This window comes from Chiloscyllium plagiosum, unplaced genomic scaffold, assembly GCF_037043375.1.
Source record: "Chiloscyllium plagiosum isolate Xiang-an unplaced genomic scaffold, Cpla_swu_hap1 HiC_scaffold_130, whole genome shotgun sequence".
NCBI lineage: Eukaryota > Metazoa > Chordata > Chondrichthyes > Orectolobiformes > Hemiscylliidae > Chiloscyllium > Chiloscyllium plagiosum.
Genome location: NW_028270269.1, coordinates 32,136 through 45,562, shown reverse-complemented (window position 1 = coordinate 45,562; position 13,427 = coordinate 32,136). Strand labels below are relative to the sequence as shown.

Sequence of the window (13,427 nt, the reverse complement as noted above, 5' to 3'; positions counted from 1 at the left end):
ACTATGTGTCTGTGTGGGAGTGTCCCCCATCAAACACTCCCAGGGACAGGGACAGCACGGGGTTAGATACAGAGTAAAGCTCCCTCTACACTGTCCCCCATCAAACACTCCCAGGGACAGGGACAGCACGGGGTTAGATACAGAGTAAAGCTCTCTCTACACTGTCCCCCCATCAAACACTCCCAGGGACAGGGACAGCACGGGGTTAGATACAGAGTAAAGCTTCCTCTACACTGTCCCCCATCAAACACTCCCAGGGACAGGGACAGGGACAGGGACAGCACGGGGTTAGATACAGAGTAAAGCTCCCTCTACACTGTCCCTCCATCAATCACTCCCAGGACAGGGACAGCACGGGGTTAGATACAGAGTAAAGCTCCCTCTACACTGTCCCTCCATCAATCACTCCCAGGACAGGGACAGCACGGGGTTAGATACAGAGTAAAGCTTCCTCTACACTGTCCTCCCATCAAACACTCCCAGGACAGGGACAGCACGGGGTTAGATACAGAGTAAAGCTTCCTCTACACTGTCCCCCCCATCAATCACTCCCAGGACAGGGACAGCACGGGGTTAGATACAGAGTAAAGCTTCCTCTACACTGTCCTCCCATCAAACACTCCCAGGACAGGGACAGCATGGGGTTAGATACAGAGTAAAGCTCCCTCTACACTGTCCCCCATCAAACACTCCCAGGGACAGGGACAGCACGGGGTTAGATACAGAGTAAAGCTTCCTCTACACTGTCCTCCCATCAAACACTCCCAGGACAGGGACAGCACGGGGTTAGATACAGAGTAAAGCTTCCTCTACACTGTCCCCCCATCAAACACCCCCAGGGACAGGGACAGCACGGGGTTAGATACAGAGTAAAGCTTCCTCTACACTGTCCTCCCATCAAACACTCCCAGGGACAGGGACAGCGCGGGGTTAGATACAGAGTAAAGCTCCCTCTACACTGTCCCCCCCATCAAACACTCCCAGGGACAGGGACAGCACGGGGTTAGATACAGAGTAAAGCTCCCTCTCCACTGTCCCTCGAATCCCAGGAACATCGCCTTCTAAGGTAGGTGCTGGCCTTCGTTCAGCTCCCTCTACCGTCTTTCCAAAAACTTCCCGCCCACCCCCAGCCCAGTAATAGCAGCCCCCACCCCCAACCCCATCCCCTGGGTCCCCCGGAGCCAGGGTTCAGCCTCCGAACCGGGAGCGACACTGCCCTCCGGCTCCCCTCGTGGCGGAAGGTTGGAACTGCCAACGGCGTGACAGGTTGACATCGAAATTCCTCGCGTTCAACGTTGACATGGCAACTCGGGAGCAGTCAGGGGTTAGGGGGGCACGGACAGACACCAGTCAGTGTACAGATATCTCCCTGAGAGAGAGAGGGGACTGAGAGACACCAGTCAGTGTACAGATATCTCCCTGAGAGAGAGAGAGGGGACTGAGAGACCCCAGTCAGTGTACAGATATCTCCCTGAGAGAGAGAGAGAGGGGACTGAGAGACACCAGTCAGTGTACAGATATCTCCCTGAGAGAGAGAGAGAGGGGACTGAGAGACACCAGTCAGTGTACAGATATCTCCCTGAGAGAGAGAGGGGACTGAGAGACACCAGTCAGTGTACAGATATCTCCCTGAGAGAGAGAGGGGACTGAGAGACACCAGTCAGTGTACAGATACCTCCCTGAGAGAAGGGACTGAGAGACACCAGTCAGTGTACAGATATCTCCCGGAGAGAGAGGGGACTGAGAGAAACAGTCAGTGTACAGATATCTCCCTGAGCGAGAGGTGACTGAGAGACACCAGACAGTGTACAGATATCACCCTGAGAGAGAGGGGACTGAGAGATAGCAGACAGTGTACAGATATCTCCCTGAGAGAGAGAGGGGACTGAGAGACACCAGACAGTGCACAGATATCTCCCTGAGAGAGAGGGGACTGAGAGACACCAGACAGTGTACAGATATCTCCCTGAGAGAGAGAGGGGACTGAGAGACACCAGTCAGTGTACAGGTATCTCCCTGAGAGAGAGAGAGGGGACTGAGAGACACCAGTCAGTGTACAGATATCTCCCTGAGAGAGAGAGAGGGGACTGAGAGACACCAGTCAGTGTACAGATATCTCCCTGAGAGAGAGGGGGGGGACTGAGAGACACCAGTCAGTGTACAGATATCTCCTGGAGAGAGAGGGGACTGAGAGACACCAGTCAGTGTACAGATATCTCCCTCAGAGAGAGAGGGGACTGAGAGACACCAGTCAGTGTACAGATATCTCCCTGAGAGAGAGGGGACTGAGAGACACCAGTCAGTGTACAGATATCTCCCTGAGAGAGAGAGGGGACTGAGAGACACCAGTCAGTGTACAGATATCTCCCTGAGAGAGAGAGAGGGGACTGAGAGACACCAGTCAGTGTACAGATATCTCCCTGAGAGAGAGAGAGGGAACTGAGAGACACCAGTCAGTGTACAGATATCTCCCTGAGAGAGAGAGGGGGTCTGAGAGACACCAGTCAGTATACAGATATCTCCCTGAGAGAGAGAGAGGGGACTGAGAGACACCAGTCAGTGTACAGATATCTCCCTGAGAGAGAGAGAGGGGACTGAGAGACACCAGTCAGTGTACAGATATCTCCCTGAGAGAGAGAGGGGGTCTGAGAGACACCAGTCAGTGTACAGATATCTCCCTGAGAGAGAGAGGGGACTGAGAGACACCAGTCAGTGTACAGATATCTCCCTGAGAGAGAGAGGGAACTGAGAGACACCAGTCAGTGTACAGATATCTCCCTGAGAGAGAGAGGGGGTCTGAGAGACACCAGTCAGTATACAGATATCTCCCTGAGAGAGAGAGAGGGGACTGAGAGACACCAGTCAGTGTACAGATATCTCCCTGAGAGAGAGAGAGGGGACTGAGAGACACCAGTCAGTGTACAGATATCTCCCTGAGAGAGAGAGGGAACTGAGAGACACCAGTCAGTGTACAGATATCTCCCTGAGAGAGAGAGGGGGTCTGAGAGACACCAGTCAGTATACAGATATCTCCCTGAGTGAGAGGGGGGACTGAGAGACACCAGTCAGTGTACAGATATCTCCCTGAGTGAGAGGGGGGACTGGGAGACACCAGTCAGTGTACAGATATCACCCTGAGGGAGAGAGGGGACTGAGAGACACCAGTCAGTGTACAGATAGGCTGATATTGGTGACTGTGTTCCTCCTTGTCAATCCTTGAGGTCACCCCCTTGTCGTCTCTGTCCCTGCCTCCCCCTCTCTCTCTACCCGCTGCGGAGCGCTCTCACCCCTGTGTCTCTCTCTCTCTCTCTCTGGCCAACAGGGAAAGGACAGCGACGACGATGAGGACGTGGTGCATATAGATCGCGATCATTTCATGGACGAGTTCTTCGAGCAGGTCAGACGTTCCCCCAGTCTGTGAGAGGGTAGCGGGGAGGTGGGTGGAGGGGAGACGAACTGAGAGATATGGGGAGAGAGCGGGGACAGTGGGATTAGTTTGGGGACTGATACAGTGCTATGGGGAGAGAGCGGGGGGACAGTGGGATTAGTTTGGGGACTGATACAGGGCTATGGGGAGAGAGTGGGGGCAGTGGGATTAGTTTGGGGACTGATACAGGGCTATGGGGAGAGAGCGGGGACAGTGGGATTAGTTTGGGGACTGATGCAGGGCTATGGGGAGAGAGTGGGGGGCAGTGGGATTAGTTTGGGGACTGATACAGGGCTATGGGGAGAGAGTGGGGACAGTGGGATTAGTTTGGGGACTGATACAGGGCTATGGGGAGAGAGCGGGGACAGTGGGATTAGTTTGGGGACTGATGCAGGGCTATGGGGAGAGAGTGGGGGGCAGTGGGATTAGTTTGGGGACTGATACAGGGCTATGGGGAGAGAGCGGGGACAGTGGGATTAGTTTGGGGACTGATGCAGGGCTATGGGGAGAGAGTGGGGGGCAGTGAGATTAGTTTGGGGACTGATACAGGGCTATGGGGAGAGAGCGGGGGCAGTGGGATTAGTTTGGGGACTGATACAGGGCTATGGGGACAGAGTGGGGGACAGTGGGATTAGTTTGGGGACTGATACAGGGCTATGGGGAGAGAGCGGGGGGACAGTGGGATTAGTTTGGGGACTGATACAGGGCTATGGGGAGAGAGCGGGGGGACAGTGGGATTAGTTTGGGGACTGATAGAGGGCTATGGGGAGAGAGCGGGGGGACAGTGGGATTGGTTTGGGGACTGATACAGGGCTATGGGGAGAGAGCGGGGACAGTGGGATTAGTTTGGGGACTGATACAGGGCTATGGGGAGAGAGCGGGGACAGTGGGATTAGTTTGGGGACTGATACAGGGCTATGGGGAGAGAGCAGGGGGACAGTGGGATTAGTTTGGGGACTGATACAGGGCTATGGGGAGAGAGCGGGGGGACAGTGCGATAAGTTTGGGGACTGATACAGGGCTATGGGGAGAGAGCAGGGGGCAGTGGGATTAGTTTGGGGACTGATACAGGGCTATGGGGAGAGAGCGGGGGCAGTGGGATTAGTTTGGGGACTGATACAGGGCTATGGGGAGAGAGCGGGGGGGGGCAGTGGGATTAGTTTGGGGACTGATACAGGGCTATGGGGAGAGAGCGGGGGGGCAGTGGATTAGTTTGGGGACTGATACAGGGCTATGGGGAGAGAGCAGGGACAGTGGGATTAGTTTGGGGACTGATACAGGGCTATGGGGAGAGAGCGGGGGACAGTGGGATTAGTTTGGGGACTGATACAGGGCTATGGGGAGAGAGTGGGGGGCAGTGGGATTAGTTTGGGGACTGATACAGGGCTATGGGGAGAGAGCGGGGGGCAGTGGGATTAGTTTGGGGACTGATACAGTGCTATGGGGAGAGAGCGGAGACAGTGGGATTAGTTTGGGGACTGATACAGGGCTATGGGGAGAGAGTGGGGGGACAGTGGGATTAGTTTGGGGACTGATACAGGGCTATGGGGAGAGAGTGGGGGCAGTGGGATTAGTTTGGGGACTGATACAGGGCTATGGGGAGAGAGTGGGAGCAGAGGGATTAGTTTGGGGACTGATACAGGGCTATGGGGAGAGAGCGGGGGACAGTGGGATTAGTTTGGGGACTGATACAGGGCGATGGGGAGAGAGCGGGGACAGTGGGATTAGTTTGGGGACTGATACAGGGCGATGGGGAGAGAGCGGGGACAGTGGGATTAGTTTGGGGACTGATACAGGGCTATGGGGAGAGAGAGCGGGGGGACAGTGGGATTAGTTTGGTGACTGATACAGGGCTATGGGGAGAGAGCGGGGGGACAGTGGGATCAGTTTGGGGACTGATACAGGGCTATGGGGAGAGAGCGGGGGGGGCAGTGGGATTAGTTTGGGGACTGATACAGGGCTATGGGGAGAGAGCGGGGGGACATTGGGATTAGTTTGGGGACTGATAATGGGCTATGGGGAGAGAGAGTGGGGGGACAGTGGGATTAGTTTGGGGACTGATACAGGGCTATGGGGAAAGAGTGGGGGCAGTGGGATTAGTTTGGGGACTGATACAGGGCTATGGGGAGAGCGGGGCGGCAGTGGGATTAGTTTGGTGACTGATACAGGGCTATGGGGAGAGCGGGGCGGCAGTGGGATTAGTTTGGGGACTGATACAGGGCTATGGGGAGAGAGTTGGGGGGCAGTGGGATTAGTTTGGGGACTGATACAGGGCTATGGGGAGAGAGCGGGGGGACAGTGGGATTAGTTTGGGGACTGATACAGGGCTATGGGGAGAGAGAGCGGGGGCAGTGGGATTAGTTTGGGGACTGATACAGGGCTATGGGGAGAGAGCAGGGACAGTGGGATTAGTTTGGGGACTGATACAGGGCTATGGGGAGAGAGCGGGGGCAGTGGGATTAGTTTGGGGACTGATACAGGGCTATGGGGACAGAGCGGGGGGCAGTGGGATTAGTTTGGGGACTGATACAGGGCTATGGGGAGAGAGCGGGGGGACAGTGGGATTAGTTTGGGGACTGATACAGGGCTATGGGGAGAGAGCGGGGGGACAGTGGGATTAGTTTGGGGACTGATAGAGGGCTATGGGGAGAGAGCGGGGGGACAGTGGGATTGGTTTGGGGACTGATACAGGGCTATGGGGAGAGAGCGGGGACAGTGGGATTAGTTTGGGGACTGATACAGGGCTATGGGGAGAGAGCGGGGACAGTGGGATTAGTTTGGGGACTGATACAGGGCTATGGGGAGAGAGCAGGGGGACAGTGGGATTAGTTTGGGGACTGATACAGGGCTATGGGGAGAGAGCGGGGGGACAGTGCGATAAGTTTGGGGACTGATACAGGGCTATGGGGAGAGAGCAGGGGGCAGTGGGATTAGTTTGGGGACTGATACAGAGCTATGGGGAGAGAGAGCGGGGGGACAGTGGGATTAGTTTGGGGACTGATACAGGGCTATGGGGAGAGAGCGGGGGCAGTGGGATTAGTTTGGGGACTGATACAGGGCTATGTGGAGAGAGCGGGGACAGTGGGATTAGTTTGGGGACTGATACAGGGCTATGGGGAGAGCGGGGCGGCAGTGGGATTAGTTTGGGGACTGATACAGGGCTATGGGGAGAGAGTGGGGGGGGCAGTGGGATTAGTTTGGGGACTGATACAGGGCTATGGGGAGAGAGCGGGGGGACAGTGGGATTAGTTTGGGGACTGATACAGGGCTATGGGGAGAGTGCGGGGGGACAGTGGGATTAGTTTGGGGACTGATACAGGGCTATGTGGAGAGTGCGGGGGGGGCAGTGGGATTAGTTTGGGGACTGATACAGGGCTATGTGGAGAGTGCCGGGGGGCAGTGGGATTAGTTTGGGGACTGATACAGGGCTATGGGGAGAGTGCGGGGGGACAGTGGGATTAGTTTGGGGACTGATACAGGGCTATGGGGAGAGAGAGCGGGGAGGGCAGTGGGATTAGTTTGGGCACTGATACAGTGCTATGTGGAGAGTGCGGGGGGGGGCAGTGGGATTAGTTTGGGGACTGTTACAGGGCTATGGGGAGAGAGCGGGGGCAGTGGGATTAGTTTGGGGACTGATACAGGGCTATGGGGAGAGTGCGGGGGGTCAGTGGGATTAGTTTGGGGACTGATACAGGGCTATGGGGAGAGAGTGCGGGGGGGCAGTGGGATTAGTTTGGGGACTGATACAGGGCTATGTGGAGAGAGTGCGGGGGGGCAGTGGGATTAGTTTGGGGACTGATACAGGGCTATGTGGAGAGAGTGCGGGGGGGCAGTGGGATTAGTTTGGGGACTGATACAGGGCTATGGGGAGAGAGCGGGGACAGTGGGATTAGTTTGGGGACTGATACAGGGCTATGGGGAGAGTGCGGGGGGACAGTTGGATAGTTTGGGGACTGATACAGGGCTATGTGGAGATAGAGCGGGGGACAGTGGGATTAGTTTGGGGACTGATACAGTGCTATGTGGAGATAGAGCGGGGGACAGTTGGATAGTTTGGGGACTGATACAGGGCTATGTGGAGATAGAGCAGGGGGACAGTGTGATTAGTTTGGGGACTGATACAGGGCTATGGGGAGAGAGCGGCGATAGTGGGATTAGTTTGGGGACTGATACAGGGCTATGGGGAGAGAGCGGGGGGGGCAGTGGGATTAGTTTGGGGACTGATACAGGGCTATGGGGAGAGAGCGGGGGGGCAGTGGGATTAGTTTGGGGACTGATACAGGGCTATGGGGAGAGAGCGGGGGGACAGTGGGATTAGTTTGGGGACTGATACAGGGCTATGGGGAGAGAGAGCGGGGACAGTGGGATTAGTTTGGGGACTGATACAGGGCTATGGGGAGAGAGCGGGGGGACAGTGGGATTAGTTTGGGGACTGATACAGGGCTATGGGGAGACAGTGGGGGAACAGTGGGATTAGTTTGGGGACTGATACAGGGCTATGGGGAGAGCGGGGGGGGGACAGTGGGATTAGTTTGGGGACTGATACAGGGCTATGTGGAGAGTGCGGGGGGGGCAGTGGGATTAGTTTGGGGACTGATACAGGGCTATGTGGAGAGTGCGGGGGGACAGTGGGATTAGTTTACCCTGCCTGGTATTGTCTCTATGAGCAGGTGGAAGAGATACGTTCCTGCATTGAAAAACTATCAGAGGATGTTGACCGAGTTAAGAAACAGCACAGTGCCATACTGGCAGCGCCAAACCCTGACGACAGTAAGTACCAGTCTGACCAACACGGGGAGCACCGTGCACAGTTCCCGTCTCTGTGTCCCTCAGTCAGACCCACACCGGGGGCACCGTGCACAGTTCCCGTCTCTGTGTCCCTCAGTCAGACCCACACCGGGAGCACCGTGCACAGTTCCCGTCTCTGTATCCCTCAGTCAGACCCACACCGGGAGCACCGTGCACAGTTCCCATCTCTGTATCCCTCAGTCAGACCCACACCGGGAGCACCGTGCACAGTTCCCGTCTCTGTATCCCTCAGTCAGACCCACACCGGGAGCACCGTGCACAGTTCCCGTCTCTGTGTCCCTCAGTCAGACCCACACCGGGAGCACCGTGCACAGTTCCCGTCTCTGTATCCCTCAGTCAGACCCACACCGGGAGCACCGTGCACAGTTCCCGTCTCTGTATCCCTCAGTCAGACCCACACCGGGAGCACCGTGCACAGTTCCCATCTCTGTATCCCTCAGTCAGACCCACACCGGGAGCACCGTGCACAGTTCCCGTCTCTGTATCCCTCAGTCAGACCCACACCGGGAGCACCGTGCACAGTTCCCGTCTCTGTATCCCTCAGTCAGTCCCACACCGGGAGCACCGTGCACAGTTCCCGTCTCTGTGTCCCTCAGTCAGACCCACACCGGGAGCACCGTGCACAGTTCCCGTCTCTGTGTCCCTCAGTCAGACCCACACCGGGAGCACCGTGCACAGTTCCCGTCTCTGTGTCCCTCAGTCAGACCCACACCGGGAGCACCGTGCACAGTTCCTGTCTCTGTATCCCTCAGTCAGACCCACACCGGGAGCACCGTGCACAGTTCCCGTCTCTGTATCCCTCAGCCAGACCCACACCGGGAGCACCGTGCACAGTTCCCGTCTCTGTATCCCTCAGTCAGACCCAAACCGGGAGCACCGTGCACAGTTCCCGTCTCTGTATCCCTCAGTCAGACCCACACCGGAAGCACCGTGCACAGTTCCCGTCTCTGTATCCCTCAGTCAGACCCACACCGGGAGAACCGTGCACAGTTCCCGTCTCTGTATCCCTCAGTCAGACCCACACCGGGAGCACCGTGCACAGTTCCCGTCTCTGTATCCCTCAGTCAGACCCACACCGGAAGCACCGTGCACAGTTCCCGTCTCTGTATCCCTCAGTCAGACCCACACCGGGAGCACCGTGCACAGTTCCCGTCTCTGTATCCCTCAGTCAGACCCACACCGGGAGCACCGTGCACAGTTCCCGTCTCTGTGTCGCTCAGTCAGACTCACACCGGGAGCACCGTGCACAGTTCCCGTCTCTGTGTCCCTCAGTCAGACCCACACCGGGAGCACCGTGCACAGTTCCCGTCTCTGTATCCCTCAGTCAGACCCACACCGGGAGCACCGTGCACAGTTCCCGTCTCTGTATCCGTCAGTCAGACACACACCGGGAGCACCGTGCACAGTTCCCGTCTCTGTATCCCTCAGTCAGACCCACACCGGGAGCACCGTGCACAGTTCCCGTCTCTGTATCCCTCGGTCAGACCCACACCGGGAGCACCGTGCACAGTTCCCGTCTCTGTGTCGCTCAGTCAGACCCACACCGGGAGCACCGTGCACAGTTCCCGTCTCTGTATCCCTCAGTCAGACCCACACCGGGAGCACCGTGCACAGTTCCCGTCTCTGTGTCCCTCAGTCAGACCCACACCGGGGGCACCGTGCACAGTTCCCGTCTCTGTGTCCCTCAGTCAGACCCACACCGGGAGCACCGTGCACAGTTCCCGTCTCTGTATCCCTCAGTCAGACCCACACCGGGAGCACCGTGCACAGTTCCCATCTCTGTATCCCTCAGTCAGACCCACACCGGGAGCACCGTGCACAGTTCCCGTCTCTGTATCCCTCAGTCAGACCCACACCGGGAGCACCGTGCACAGTTCCCGTCTCTGTGTCCCTCAGTCAGACCCACACCGGGAGCACCGTGCACAGTTCCCGTCTCTGTATCCCTCAGTCAGACCCACACCGGGAGCACCGTGCACAGTTCCCGTCTCTGTGTCCCTCAGTCAGACCCACACCGGGAGCACCGTGCACAGTTCCCATCTCTGTATCCCTCAGTCAGACCCACACCGGGAGCACCGTGCACAGTTCCCGTCTCTGTATCCCTCAGTCAGACCCACACCGGGAGCACCGTGCACAGTTCCCGTCTCTGTATCCCTCAGTCAGTCCCACACCGGGAGCACCGTGCACAGTTCCCGTCTCTGTGTCCCTCAGTCAGACCCACACCGGGAGCACCGTGCACAGTTCCCGTCTCTGTGTCCCTCAGTCAGACCCACACCGGGAGCACCGTGCACAGTTCCCGTCTCTGTGTCCCTCAGTCAGACCCACACCGGGAGCACCGTGCACAGTTCCTGTCTCTGTATCCCTCAGTCAGACCCACACCGGGAGCACCGTGCACAGTTCCCGTCTCTGTATCCCTCAGCCAGACCCACACCGGGAGCACCGTGCACAGTTCCCGTCTCTGTATCCCTCAGTCAGACCCAAACCGGGAGCACCGTGCACAGTTCCCGTCTCTGTATCCCTCAGTCAGACCCACACCGGAAGCACCGTGCACAGTTCCCGTCTCTGTATCCCTCAGTCAGACCCACACCGGGAGAACCGTGCACAGTTCCCGTCTCTGTATCCCTCAGTCAGACCCACACCGGGAGCACCGTGCACAGTTCCCGTCTCTGTATCCCTCAGTCAGACCCACACCGGAAGCACCGTGCACAGTTCCCGTCTCTGTATCCCTCAGTCAGACCCACACCGGGAGCACCGTGCACAGTTCCCGTCTCTGTATCCCTCAGTCAGACCCACACCGGGAGCACCGTGCACAGTTCCCGTCTCTGTGTCGCTCAGTCAGACTCACACCGGGAGCACCGTGCACAGTTCCCGTCTCTGTGTCCCTCAGTCAGACCCACACCGGGAGCACCGTGCACAGTTCCCGTCTCTGTATCCCTCAGTCAGACCCACACCGGGAGCACCGTGCACAGTTCCCGTCTCTGTATCCGTCAGTCAGACACACACCGGGAGCACCGTGCACAGTTCCCGTCTCTGTATCCCTCAGTCAGACCCACACCGGGAGCACCGTGCACAGTTCCCGTCTCTGTATCCCTCGGTCAGACCCACACCGGGAGCACCGTGCACAGTTCCCGTCTCTGTGTCGCTCAGTCAGACCCACACCGGGAGCACCGTGCACAGTTCCCGTCTCTGTATCCCTCAGTCAGACCCACACCGGGAGCACCGTGCACAGTTCCCGTCTCTGTATCCCTCAGTCAGACCCACACCGGGAGCACCGTGCACAGTTCCCCGTTTCTGTGTCCCTCAGTCAGACCCACACCGGGAGCACCGTGCACAGTTCCCGTCTCTGTATCCCTCAGTCAGACCCACACCAGGAGCACCGTGCACAGTTCCCGTCTCTGTATCCCTCAGACAGACCCACACCGGGAGCACCGTGCACAGTTCCCGTCTCTGTGTCCCTCAGTCAGACCCACACCGGGAGCACCGTGCACAGTTCCCGTCTCTGTATCCCTCAGTAAGACCCACACCGGGAGCACCGTGCACAGTTCCCCGTCTCTGTATCCCTCAGTCAGACCCACACCGGGAGCACCGTGCACAGTTCCCGTCTCTGTATCCCTCAGTCAGACCCACACCGGGAGCACCGTGCACAGTAGGGGAGTTGGGAGGGTGGCATGTGGATGGAGTGATGGTGAAGGAGAGGGGGAGGGAGTTTGGGAAATGGGTGGGGGAGTGCCTCAATGTGTTGAGGATTTATTCTGACACTCAGTCGCTCTCCACGCCCCTCCCCGACAGATATCAAACAGGAGCTGCAGGATCTCACAGTGGATATCAAGGCGACAGCAAACAAAGTCCGCTCCAAGTTAAAAAGTGAGTGAGATATTCCCCCCGTAACCCCCCTACACCCCCCCTCCCTATCTCTGTAACCCCCTACACCTCCTCCCTGTCCCTGTAACCCCCTACACCTCCTCCCTATCTCTGTAACCCCCCTACACCTCCTCCCTGTCTCTGTAACCCCCTACACCCCCTCCCTATCTCTGTAACCCCCTACACCCCCTCCCTATCTCTGTAACCCCCCCTACACCCCCCTCCCTATCTCTGTAACCCCCTACACCCCCTCCCTGTCTCTGTAACCCCCCACACCCCCTCCCTGTCTCTGTAACCCCCTACAGCCCCTCCCTATCTCTGTAACCCCCCTACACCCCCTCCCTATCTCTGTAACCCCCCTACACCCCCCTCCCTATCTCTGTAACCCCCTACACCCCCCTCCCTATCTCTGTAACCCCCTACACCTCCTCCCTATCTCTGTAACCCCCCTACACCCCCCTCCCTATCTCTGTAACCCCCTACACCCCCCTCCCTATCTCTGTAACCCTCCTCCCTATCTCTGTAACCCCCCACACCCCCTCCCTGTCTCTGTAACCCCCTACACCCCCTCCCTATCTCTGTAACCCCCCTCCCTATCTCTGTAACCCCCCTACACCCCCCTCCCTATTTCTGTAACCCCCTACACCCCCTCCCTATCTCTGTAACCCGCTACACCCCCTCCCTATCTCTGTAACCCCCTACACCCCCTCCCTATCTCTGTAACCCCCTACACCCCCTCCATATCTCTGTAACCCCCTACACCCCCTCCCTATCTCTGTAACCCCCTACACCCCCTCCCTATCTCTGTAACCCCCCTACACCCCCCTCCCTATCTCTGTAACGCCCGACACCCCCTCCCTTTCTCTGTAACCCCCTACACCCCTCCCTGTCTCTGTAACCCCCTATACCCCCTCCCTATCTCTGAAACCCCCCTACACCCCACTCCCTATCTCTGTCACGCCCGACACCCCCTCCCTGTCTCTGTAACCCCCTACACCCCCTCCCTATCTCTGTAACCCCCTACACCCCCCTCCCTATCCCTGTAACCCCCCTACACCCCCTCCCTATCTCTGTAACGCCCGACACCCCCCTCCCAACTCTGTAACCCCCTACACCCCCCTCCCTATCTCTGTAACCCCCTACACCCCCCTCCCTATCTCTGTAACCCCCCTACACGCCCTCCCTATCTCTGTAACCCCCCTACACGCCCTCCCTATCTCTGTAACCCCCTTCACCCCCTCCCTATCCCTGTAACCACCAACACTCCCTCCCTATCTCTGTAACCCCCTACACCCCCTCCCTATCTCTGTGACGCCCGACACCCCCTCCCTGT

General features: G+C 57.9%; 1 protein-coding gene across 1 annotated transcript in view; it reads left to right on the top strand.

Moving 5' to 3' along the window:
* Positions 1-3,328: 3,328 nt before the first annotated feature.
* The window catches only part of LOC148134004 (syntaxin-1B), a gene marked incomplete at its 3' end in the record, with an annotated part of 39,486 nt that continues 29,387 nt past the window's right edge, over positions 3,329-13,427 (top strand). Inside the window, exons 1-3 of the mRNA XM_087985702.1 lie at positions 3,329-3,397; positions 8,098-8,197; positions 12,023-12,097. Coding sequence (XP_087841828.1) covers positions 3,377-3,397; positions 8,098-8,197; positions 12,023-12,097 — 196 coding nt within the window. The remainder of the gene's footprint in view (positions 3,398-8,097; positions 8,198-12,022; positions 12,098-13,427) is intronic.